At 43.4% G+C, this 13049-nt stretch overlaps 1 protein-coding gene across 1 annotated transcript in view; it reads right to left on the bottom strand.

The window, feature by feature from the left end:
• Positions 1–11796, bottom strand: part of NLGN2 (neuroligin 2) — a 410706-nt gene extending 398910 nt beyond the window's left edge. Inside the window, exon 1 of the mRNA XM_088466478.1 lies at positions 11220–11796. Within this exon, the coding sequence (XP_088322604.1) occupies positions 11220–11637 (418 nt within the window). The 5' untranslated portion in view covers positions 11638–11796. The remainder of the gene's footprint in view (positions 1–11219) is intronic.
• Positions 11797–13049: the final 1253 nt, after the last annotated feature.

The following is a 13049-nucleotide window of genomic DNA, read 5'->3' as shown; positions in this document are numbered from 1 at the left end:
TCTGATGGAATACATGTAATTATTGTTGCTTTCTGATGGAATATGTGTGATTAGTCCTGCTTTGTGATGGAACACATGTAATTAATCCTGCTTTTATGACGGAATACGTGTAATTAATCCTGCTTTCTGATGGCATACACATAATTACTCCTGGTTTCTGATGGCATATGTGTAATTACTCCTGCTTTCTGATGGAATACGTGTACTTATTCCTGCTTTCTGATGGAATATTTGTAATTACTCCTGCTTTCTGATGGAATACGTGTAATTACTCTTGCTTTATGATGGAAGACGTGTAATTAATCGTGCTTTCTGATGGCATACGCGTAATTACTCCTGCTTTCTGATGGCATATGTGTAATTACTCCTGCTTTCTGATGGAATACGTGTACTTATTCCTGCTTTCTGATGGAATATTTGTAATTACTCCTGCTTTCTGATGGAATACAGGTAATTACTCTTGTTTTATGATGGAAGACGTGTAATTAATCCTGCTTTCTGATGTAATTATTCCTGTTTTCTGATGGATCACGTGTATCACGTGTAATTACTCCTGTTTTTTGATGGAATCAGTGTAATTATTCCTGCTTTCTAATGGAATGCATGTAATTAATCCTGCTTTATGATGGAATATGTGTAATTACTCCTGCTTTCTGATGTAATACTTGTAATTATTCCTGCATTCTGACGGATCACGTGTATCACGTGTAACTACTTCTGCTTTCTGATGTAATACGTGTAATTATTCCTCCTTTCAGATGGAATACATGTAATTACTCCTGCTTTGTGATGGAATACATGTAATTACTCCTTCTTTGTGATGGAATACGTGTATTTACTCCTGCTTTCTGATGGGCCACGTGTAAATGCTGCTGCTTTCCGGTGGATTACGTGTAATTACTGCTGCTTCCAGGTTGAACACATTGAATTACTGTTGCTTTCAGGTGGATTATGTGTAATTACTCCGGTTGGATCACATGTAATTACTCCTGCTTTCTAATGGAACACTTGTATTTTCTCCTGTTTTCTGATGGAATATGTGTCATTACTCCTGCTTTCTGATGGAATACATGTAATAATTACTCCTGATTTCTGATGGATCACGTGTATCACATATGTTTACTCCTGATTTCTGATGGAGCACATGTATCATGTGTAATTACTCATGCTTTCAGGGGGATCACGTGTAATTAAACCTGCTTTCAGGGGGATCACGTGTAATTAATCCTGCTTTCAGGTGGATCATGTGCAATTATTTCTGCTTTCTGATGGATCACATGTATCATGTGTAAATACTGTTACTGTCTGATGGAATATATGTAATTACTCCTGCTTTCTGATCGAATACGTGTAAGTACTCCTGCTGTCTTATCGATCATGTGTATCACATGTAATTACTCCTGCTTTCTGATGGAATACGTGTAATTACTCTGGCTTTCTGATGGAATATGTGTATCACATGTAATTACTCTTGCTTACTGATGGAATAGGTGGAATTATTTCTGCTTTCTGATGGAATACGTGTAATTACACCTGCTTTCTGATGGAATACGTGTAATTACTTCTGCTTTCTGATGGAATACGTGTAATTAAACCTGCTTTCTGATGGAATATGTGTATCACATGTAATTACTCTTGCTTACTGATGGAATAGGTGTAATTATTTCTGCTTTCTGATGGAATACGTGTAATTACACCTGCTTTCTGATGGAATATGTGTAATTACTACTGCTTTCTGATGTAATACTTGTAATTATTCCTGCATTCTGACGGATCACGTGTATCACGTGTAACTACTTCTGCTTTCTGATGTAATACGTGTAATTATTCCTCCTTTCAGATGGAATACATGTAATTACTCCTGCTTTGTGATGGAATACGTGTAATTACTCCTGCTTTCTGATGGAAAATATGTAATTACTCCTGCTTTCTGGTGGAATATGTGTAAGTACTCCTGCTTTCTGATACAACACGTGTATTTACTCCTGCTTTCTGTTAGAATATATGTAAGTACTCCGGCTGTCTTATGGATCACGTGTATCACATGTAATTACTCCTGCTTTCTGATGGAATATGTGTAATTATTCCTGCTTTCTGAAGTAATACGTGTAATTACTCCTGCTTTCTGATGGAATACGTGTAAGTACTCCTGCTTTCTGATGGAATACGTGTAAGCACTCCTGCTTTCTGATGGAATACATGTAATTATTCCTGCTTTCTGTTGGATCACGTGTATCTCATGTAATTACTCCTGCTTTCTGATTGAATATGTGTAATTACTCCTGCTTTCTGATGGATCACCCGTAATTACTCCTGCTTTCTGATGGAATATGTGTAATTACTCCTGCTTTCTGATGGAATACGTGTAATTACTCCTGCTTTCTGATGGAATATGTGTAATCACTCCTGCTTTCTGATGGAATACGTGTAATTACTCCTGCTTTCTGGTGGAATATGTGTAATTACTTTTTTTTTTCTGATGGATCACGTATATCACATGTAATTTCTCGTGCTTTCTGCTGGATCACCTGTAATTGCTGCTCCTTTCCGCTGGATCATTTGTAATTACAGCTGCTTTCAGTTGGAACACATGTAATTTCTCCTGCTTACTGATATAATACGTGTAATTATTCCTGCTTTCTGATGGAATACGTGTAATTACTCCTGCTTTCTGATGGAATATTTGTAATTACTCCTGCTTTCTGATGGAATATGTGTAATTACTCCTGCTTTCTGATGGAATACATGTAATTACTCCTGCTTTCTGATGGAATACGTGTAATTACTCCTACTTTCTGATGGAATATGTGTAATTCTGATGGAGCACATGTATCATGTGTAATTACTCCTGCTTTCAGGGGATCATGTATAATTACTCATACTATCAGGTGGATCACGTGTAATTATTCCTGCTTTTAGGTGGATCACGTGTAATTAATCCTGTTTTCAGGTGGATCATGTGCAATTATTTCTGCTTTCTGATGGAATATGTCTAATTACTCCCGCTTTCAGATGGGTCACATGCATCACGTGTAATTACTCCTGTTTTCAGAAGGATCACGTGTAATTATTGCTGCTTTCAAATGGATTATGTGTAATTACTGCTGCTTTCAGGTGGATCACATGTAATTAATCCTGCTTTTAGGTGGATCTTGTGCACCACAGATGGGGCTGATGTAAGCATGCATAGATAATGATGATAGTGATTAAAACAAGCATACGAGTACAGGGCTGCGTGGTCACATGGATGTGCAGAGTTTGATATACAGACACTCTACGCTATGCCTATTTTTTCGCAAATGGAGCGATTTTTTGTAATTGCACATCAGAGTCACACTGCGCAAGTGTCAAGATATGTTACTGTAGTCGCACACTGCAATTCCTTAGTCACAGTGTGAGTGACATGCAGGGAGAGTTTGGGGGAGGCAATGGGAGTGTTGGCTAAAAACTGACGTGTCTCAACCATTTTAGGAGGCGTGTGTCACATCCTGCGCCTGCGATCCCATACACAGTTGCTCCAGCCACTCCATAGACTCACTCAAGGGGGTATATTTACTAAAGTGCAGGTTTATAGAAATGGAGATGTTGCCCATAGCAACCAATAAGATTCTACTTATCATTTATCTACCACCTTCTAGAAGATAAAAGCTAGAATCTAATTGGTTGCTATGGGCAACATCTCCACTTCTAAAAACCTGCACTTTAGTAAACATACCCCAAGGGGTCGATGTTTGCCTGATCTATGTCCGATGCTGCATATTTGTACGAATTTGCGGACAGCTGCGATGGCTCAGGAGGGCCTTTCAGTCCCAGTCGCTGTTGCATTAGATTATTTGTCCACATCCAAAGCTACAAAAATGGCAACTGCAGCAACTATAGAACATGGCTCCGGGCCAGGTCCTTAGTTAAGTGCATGCAGTGTGGATGTAACTGTGGCCAACTCTACAGCAGCTCCCGATGCCCATAACTTTCAGTAGTTATTAGACCATAGTGGATGCACTCTAATCCCAGCACTGTATGACAGATGGGAAGTATAATGGAAGGTTGGGAACTCAGGGGAAGACACAGAAGGTTTTGATTCAATTAAGAATATTCAATAAGAAAAATGCTGTTAGTAACGGGCCCCTGGTCAGCCTCGAGGTCCCATAGCAGCTGCATTAGATGCTGCGGGATAGGGCTGCCTCCAGCTTCAACCCTTCATTATTGCTCTCCGGAAATGCACAGACCAGAATGCACAATAGAGAACATTCGGCTTTATAGATGTTCTGGAATTTTTATGGGGTTTAAGAAGCTTCTGATTTCGGTCAGTAGGCGCACAGCGCTGGGAGATGACTCAGCAGAGCGGCAGCACATGAACCGGAAAGAGGGATTATGGAACAGATGCGCTACCAGAGCAGAAGGAGACACAGCTGGGCTAGTGATGGCTCCTTCATGTCTACATAGAACATCCACGACTGCAGTCTACGCATAGGTGAATTGATTTCTCCAGTGTGTCATTCACGTTGTGTCATTCACATTCCAAGACTGGAGCAGAATCCGGAAACACGCGATGTACCCAAACGTTAGTAACGTTTTCAGATACATCTACAGGTTTTGTACTGGCAATAAAAATGGCAATAACATAATTTATTATAATTCCAGAAGTTATAAGGCCTTACGGATCCTACTGAAGAGGACATGAGTCTAGTGAGTCCCTATATCAGGAGACCGAAAGGTTGACAGATGACAGTAACGGAGAGGGCAGTCAGATGAGATGACATTAAGGAAGAGAGGTGTTGGTGATTCCAGCATATGGGTCAGTAGTGATGGAATCAGGTGTGTGTGGTCTACCAGCATGGACAGAAGGACCTCTGTATGTATAGAATGGGGGAGGGGGAAAAGGTGGAAGCTCTCACATACATCACGCATTTCACCAGATACAGCAGTAGGGGCATTATCCAGGGGCAGCATTCTGCAGACTAATAGGAGTACTAGGGGCACTAGCAATGGAGCCATAGGGGAAATGAGAGGAAGAAGAACCTTACTGAAAGGTAGTGGATAGGTGGGGTAGATGCCAGCAGAGGTGTTAGTGGCTGCCTGGTAGGTTTAAGGTTCATATCTCATGTCATTTTCTATATTTCTATGGTTGGTCAGTGGTCAGAGTCAAAGTTAAACTGAGTAATTACGCACTCCAACAGTCCCTTGGCCTCCTCCATTGTATTGGTTCCCCACAAGGACCAGTCAATGTGGTTTTGCTTAGATTAGTGCCGGTTGAACGAGGTGACCAAATCTGATGCCTATCCCTAGGCATTGTTAGATGAGTTGGCAGGAGCAAAATACATCTCCACTTTTGACTTGAGCAAGGGGTATTGGCAGGTACCAATGACCCCCAAGGCTCAAGAACGGTCAGTCTTCATCACCTCATTTGGCTTGTTTGAGTTCAAGACCATGCCATTTGGGATGAAGAATGCACCAGCCACCTTCCAAAGCGTGGTTGATGACATGCTGAAGGGGTACAGAGATTTTGATAAGGCCTACTTGGATGACATTGCCATCTTCAGCCGAACTTGGGAAGATCGCCTGAGGCATGTGGGGCTGGTGTTAGAAAGTATTCGGTGGGCAAGTTTAACCATCAGGGTAGACAAGTACCAAATGGGGATGTCAGAGGTACAGTACCTGGGGCACCATGTGGGGGGAGGTAAGGTAAGCCCGAACCCATGAAGGTAGAAGCAATCCAAGACTGGCCCTGGCCCACAAACCAGAGACAGGTCCTGGCCATCTTAGGAATCGCAGGGTACTACAGACGCTTTGTCCCTGACCTCAGTTCTGTGGCCAAACCCCTGACAGATCTGACTAAGAAGAAGCTCCCCAAAGTAGTTGACTGGACACCATATATGCCTACCCTCCCAGGATTCGCGGGAGGATCATGATTTTTCGGTTAACCCCCCGCACCCCTGGAAGAGTAGGCATTTATCCCGCATGGGGAGCATTTCCGCAACGATCGCGAGTCTCGGTGTAGGGGACGGGGCTTAATAATACAATTCTCCATGACTTGCATAATTTGGCCCCACCCATTATTTAAATTTACATAAATTGTGACAATTTACGTTAAGGAGGAGGGGTTTAAGTATGTAAATCATCAGCCCCCCTCCGCCCCCACCCTCCTGCTTCTCTTACCCAGGCTTCTCCTGGGAGGAGAAAACAAAGGCAAGTATGCTGGACACCCGCCTGTGAGTTGGCATTTGAGACATTGAAAATGGCTCCAGTACAAGCTCCAGTACTGATGGTGCCGAACTACAGTAAAAACTTTGTTGTACAGACTGATGCATCACAGTACAGACTGGGAGCAGTACTGAGCCAGGAGGGGCCAGATAGGCTGGAGCACCCTGTGGCCTATTTGAGCAGGAAACTGCTACAGCGGGAGGTGGGGTATACCACAATTGAAAAGGAATGTCTGGCCCTATTTGTATGTCCGACATTTCACTGTAGTGATGGATCTCAACCCTTTAAAGTGGCTACAACACACCACGAGGGAAAACGGCAGACTGCACTTCAGATTTATGACTTTCATATTATCCACAAGCAAGGCAAGGCCCACAGCAATGCGGATGGACTGTCTCATCAGGAAGAGCCTAAGCCACAGTGGTTCATGCTCTTAACCCCCACTGGGGGGAGCCCCAGCGCTGCCCAGGCTGCAGGAAAGGTGAGCCTGGTTATTGCAGGATGCTGGGGAGGGAGCCTAGCTCCCAGTACAGCCAAGCAGGAACATGGTTAAAGTCCCAGTGCTGGGACTAATGTCTAACAGTATACAACTCCATGACTCACATAAATAAAATATTTAATAAAAGTATTGAACTATATATGCTGTGAAGCACTGCAGCTCAGAATTTGTATGAGAGCCTTGTGCAGGGCACTAGGCACAAAGAATGTATCTTACCTACTGTATGTCCAATGTAAAAAGGATTAAATGCATTTATATTTAAAAGGTATTATGTATTTCAAGTAGTATTGCACTTACCTTTCCCTGGAGGTCCACGTGGATCCGGAGCTCTCTTTGGGCCACTGGATCCCACAGTCCCCTACCAGGAATGCGGAATGCCCTCCCATGCGGGCTCATGCCTGAAAGTGGCATGAGGAAGTGCATTGGGAGCTGGCAGATGCAGCCAGCTACTTTTTATTCTTGCTCACACTCGGTGACCAGGAGACTGCTGGCTGGGGATCTTGTCTGCCTGGCCCTGGAACCCAGATTCAGGCAGAGGAGGTAGCTAAGTCCCCTTAGCAGAATCTTGGAAGTACATTTTGGAGGGAACCTTTCCCCCACTCAAGACATGCCGGCACCTGGGCGTAAACTATCACTGCAGGTGGGCTCAGGCACAGAGCATTGACCACTCCCCATGTCCATTAGGCACAATATTAGAGGTGAGCACGTCTTGTGCATGCCAGGCACATGCACTCAACTTGATTGAATAAAAACCACAGGCCACTGTAGTATTCTGTGTTGGATTAGGATAAATGGAGGCCTGTGAGCCCTGTTTTATGGATACCTTCTGGGAAATCAAGAAGCGTTGTACAGCTGTAAAAATATGTGTGCTGTATCCCCCAAGCCAAACTTACAAAGGGGAAGAGTCTTTTTGAAGACTGTTTGAGCAATAAACATCTTGTCTCTATGACGACAGCATCTGTGGTCCTGTGACAACAGAATTGTGCCAAACTCTATTCTGTTCTCCGGCTGTTCTGGAATTGAACCCAGTGTCTACAAGCTCATGCCCTCTGCTAGCTACCATGCAGGTAGCTTGGTCCATGGTGAGGGACAAGTGGGAATCAGCTGACACCCATCAGGTGGTGTGGCAGCAGTGTGTCCACGCATATGCAGCAGAATCGGTTCCAGGTGTCGACATAAGAGCCTGGGAGAAGTGCTATTGTAGGAGTTTGGTGTTGCAGCATGTTACCCGTACACTGATGGTAAGAGAGAATCTCTAAAACCCCAAAGTCTAGTGGGATTAAAAATAATCTGTGATCGCCAGGCGAGGCGCGGTCATCCAATCATAACATGTATTATAATACAGAGTATATTTAGTATTATTGTACAATGCAATGTGACCATTATCAGTGTATACTCAGTATTATTATACAGAGCGGTGTGACCATTATCAGCGTATACTCAGTATTATTATAGAAAGCGATGTGACCATTATCAGCGTATACTCAGTATTATTATACAGAGCAGTGTGATCATTATCAGTATATACTCAGTATTATTATACAGAGCAGTGTGATCATTATCAGTGTATACTCAGTATTATTATACAGAGCGGTGTGACCATTATCAGTGTATACTCAGTATTATTATACAGAGCGGTGTGATCATTATCAGTGTATACTCAGTATTATTATAGAAAGCGGTGTGACCATTATCAGCGTATACTCAGTATTATTATACAGAGCGGTGTGACCATTATCAGTGTATACTCAGTATTATTATACAGAGCAGTGTAACCATTATCAGTGTATACTCAGTATTATTATAGAAAGCGGTGTGACCATTATCACCGTATACTCAGTATTATTATACAGTGCAGTGTGACCATTATCAGCGTATACTCAGTATTATTCTAGAAAGTGGTGTGACCATTATCAGCGTATACTCAGTATTATTATAAAGTGCGGTGTGACCATTATCAGTGTATACTCAGTATTATTATACAGTGCGGTGTGACCATTATCAGTGTATACTCAGTATTATTATACAGAGCAGTGTGACCATTATCAGTGTATATTCAGTATTATTATACAGAGCGGTGTGACCATTATCAGTCTATACTCAGTATTATTATACAGAGCAGTGTGACCATTATCAGAGTATACTCAGTATTATTATACAGAGCGGTGTGACCATTATCAGTGTATACTCAGTATTATTATACAGAGCGGTGTGACCATTATCAGTGTATACTCAGTATTATTATACAGAGCAGTGTGACCATTATCAGTGTATACTCAGTATTATTATACAGAGCAGTGTGACCATTATCAGTGTATAATCAGTATTATTATACAGAGCGGTGTGACCATTATCAGTGTATAGTCAGTATTATTATACAGAGCGGTGTGACCATTATCAGTGTATATTCAGTATTATTATACACAGCAGTGTGATCATTATCAGCGTATATTCAGTATTATTATACAGAGCGGTGTGACCATGATCAGTGTATACTCAGTATTATTATACAGAGCGGTGTGACCATTATCAGTGTATAGTCAGTATTATTATACAGAGCAGTGTGATCATTATCAGTGTATACTCAGTATTATTATACAGAGCGGTGTGACCATTATCAGTGTATACTCAGTATTATTATACAGAGCGGTGTGACCATTATCAGTGTATACTCAGTATTATTATACAGAGCAGTGTGACCATTATCAGTGTATACTCGGTGTTATTATACAGAGCGGTGTGACCATTATCAGCGTATACTCAGTATTATTATACAGTGCCATGGGCACAGGAAAAGGGGAAGCAATAAACACCTCATATTACACCTTCCCCTCTGTGCAGTGCAGGGGCTGGGCAGCCTATTGGCTGCCACTCAGGTAAGAGAGGGGAAGGAAAAGGGAAGGGTACAGGCGCCGGAACGATTTTATGTTGCCCCCCCAACATAAAATCCCTGTACAGTGCAGTGTGTTTACCATCAGTGTTCACCTCAGTGTAATAACTATACACAGCAGTATGTTCACTAGCAGTGTGCACTCAGGGGTATCTTTACTAAAGTGCGGGTTTTTAGAAGTGGAGATTTTGCCCATAGCAACCAGAGTCTACTTAACATTTAACTAGCACCTTCTAGAAGATAATAGCTAAACTCTGATTTGTTGCTATTGGCAACATCTCCACTTTAAAAACCCTCACTTTTAGTATATATACTCCTCAGTGTTATCACTATAATATGTTCACTATCAGTGTGCAGTATTAAAAAGCTAACACTATACAAAGCAGTGGGTTCATTATGAATATGGAGACATGTTATCACATAAAAACTGCAGTGTGTTCACCATCAGTGTGCATTTAGTGTTATCACCATATGCAGCTGTGTGTTCACCATCAGTGTGCATTTAAGTGTTATCACCATACACAGCTGTGTTCACCGTCAGTGTGCATTTAGTGTTATCACCATACACAGCTGTGTTCACCATCAGTGTGCATTTAGTGCTATCACCATACACAGCTGTGTTCATCATCAGTGTGCATTTAGTGTTACCACTATACACAGCTGTGTGTTCACCATCAGTGTGCATTTAGTGCTATCACAATACACAGCTCTGTGTTCACCATCAGTGTGCATTTAGTGTTATCACCATACACAGCTGTGTGTTCACTATCAGTGTGCAGAAACTCAGGACGGGTTGCAGGATGATACATCCCACCGCCCCTTGCATGCATGACAGTGTTGGTAACATCGGTATGCATGACTATCAACGCAAGGTCCACTCTCTCAGTAAGAGTGGCCCATTGCGATGGAGGGGCTTCCGGGTCTGTGACCCAGAAGCCCCACTGGCGTCCTTCTGCACATGCGCCGCGGGGGGTGCTGGGAGGGATGCAATTGGATTTCTCTCTCAGCACTCTCCCGATAGAAGCCCATAGGCTTCTATGGGTAAAGCCATCAGGAAGATGGCATTATCCACTGCAACCAAGCCCCGGAGTGTATCTCATTCCAGGGCTTTGTGCGTGAGAGAAATGCCATCATACCCACATTTTGGAAGTGTGCAGACACTCAGTGTTATCACCATACACAGCTAGGTGTTCACTATTAGTGTGCAGACACTCAGAATTATCACCACACACAGCTGTGTGTTCACTATCAGTGTGCAGACACTCAGTGTTATCACCATACACAGTTATGTGTTCACTATCAGTGTGCAGGCACTTAGTGTTATCACCATATACAGTTATGTGTTCACTATCAGTGTGCAGACACTCACTGTTATCACCACACACAGCTTTGTGTTCACTATCAGTGTGCAGACACTCAGTGAACACACAGCTGTGTGTGGTGATAACACTATCAGTGCGCATACACTCAGACTTATCACCACTCACAGCTGTGTGTTCACTATCAGTGTGCAGTGTTATCACCATACACAGTTATGTGTTCACTATCAGTGTGCAGCCATTCAGAATTATCACCACACACATCTGTGTTCACTATCAGTGTGCACATCACTATTACATAAAGTCTCACCATCTTCCAAGGGAACGTAGACGTTGAGGTACAGACAGTCTTCGCTCTGGTTTTGTACATATCCCGCCACCACATCCATATTCTCCGTGAACCACAAAGGCAGCATAATCCCAGGTAACATTCCATGCAGGTTTTGTGGACAAACAGGAGCAAAGGTTGTGGCATTCCTCGTCTCTGTCCAAGATGCTGGGGCCTCTGGTGGCTGAAACCTGCGTTCTCCTATAGGAGGGGTGGCATAGGGAACTCCCAAATACTGTACAACAGGGCCCAGGATCTCGTTGTTTAGATCTTTCTTAACCCCTCGCAGTTTTCCATAGTTGGTGCTCACCACAGGATATTTCTCGTCGCCTTTCTGTCCGGCCGCAGGGCACGCGGCCAAGAGCCAGAGCATGAATGGGGCTCGGAGGTCTGGCGCCATGGGGGAAAATGCAGGTAGGCAGCAATGGGCTCCGGGAAATTCCTGGGGCCCAGAGCGAAGCTTAAAGTGTACAAAAATAAAATGAGTGGGAGTCCGTGGGTTTGGCGAATTACAATAACACGGTGCGGAACACAATGGCCATTAAAGAAGTTGAGGATTTAGGGCTTTGAAATAAAAACTTCAAAAAGTGATATAATTTGGAAAGGGGGGAAAAAAACACAAAATAGATCTAAAAAAATATTATAATTTGGATCATAAATATGTGTATTTTTGTTTTGTTTTTGTTTTTTCAGACCTGCAGGGCAATGTTTTTCGGTGGTGGTGCTAAAAAGCCTGTGGTGTACATAACTGGGGTGCGCAGCTGCTCCCAAGTCATAGAAAGGGGGAGAAAAAAAAAAAAAAAGATTTAGGCCTCAAAACCAGCGGGCATGGCAGAAGCAGGGACCGGGCAAAGAGACCGCTGTAGGAAAGGTGTAGTCTCCGCTCTGTTACGTTCCATCTCTCGCCCGGACGCAGGGGGGGCAGCGATCACCGTGACTCCTGGAGACTGACATTGAAGAACCTGAGAGGAAGAGAAGACGATGCGGGTGATTAACCCAATACAGAAACTGACTGCGTAAGACAAGGCTCAGTGTGAGAGAAGACAACACGTGCGTCTGTTCCTGCGCCCCCTGCTACCTAGCTGCCCCCAGTCTCCCGCCCACGCCATTCCTTTTCAGTCCGCTTCCCAGCATCGTAATGAACAGGATCATTTATTTAATTAAACTGTTACTTCTGTTTATAGTATGGAATCCAACAATTATAGCAGCAAACTTATAATTAGAGATTGTGAGGAGATTCAGGGGGAGAGAGAGAGAGGGGGGAGAGAGAGAATGGGAGAGAGAGAGAGAGAGAGAGAGAGAGAGAGAATAGGAGAGAGAGTGGGAATGAGAGAGAGAGAAAGAGAGAGGAGGGGAGAGAGAGAATGGGAGAGACAGTGGGAATGATGGAGAGAGAAAGAGAGGGGAAAGAGATAGAGAGAGTGGGAACGAGAGAGTGGGAATGAGAGAGAGAGAGAGAGAGAGAGAGAGAGAGAGAGAGAGAGAGAGGGAATGAGAGAGAGAGAGGGGGGAGAGAGAATGGGAGAGAGAGAGGGAATGGAGAGAGAGAGAGATTGGGAACGAGAGAAAGAGAGAGAGAGAATGGAGAGAGAGAGAGATTGGGAACGAGAGAAAGAGAGAGAGAGAGAGAGAATGGGAGAGAGAGAAAGAGAGAGAGAGATTGGGAGAGAGAGTGGGAACAAGTGAGAGAATGGGAGAGCGTGGGAATGAAAGAGAATGGGAGAGAGAGTGGGAATGAGAGAGAGAGGGAGAGAGAGAATAGGAGAGAGAGTCGGAATGAGAGAGAGAATGGGAGAGAGAGTGGAAACAAGA

This window comes from Taudactylus pleione, unplaced genomic scaffold (assembly GCF_031769625.1).
Source record: "Taudactylus pleione unplaced genomic scaffold, aTauple2 ptg003193l, whole genome shotgun sequence".
NCBI lineage: Eukaryota > Metazoa > Chordata > Amphibia > Anura > Myobatrachidae > Taudactylus > Taudactylus pleione.
Note: the sequence above shows the minus strand (reverse complement) of the source record. Positions and strands in the feature narration are given on the sequence as shown.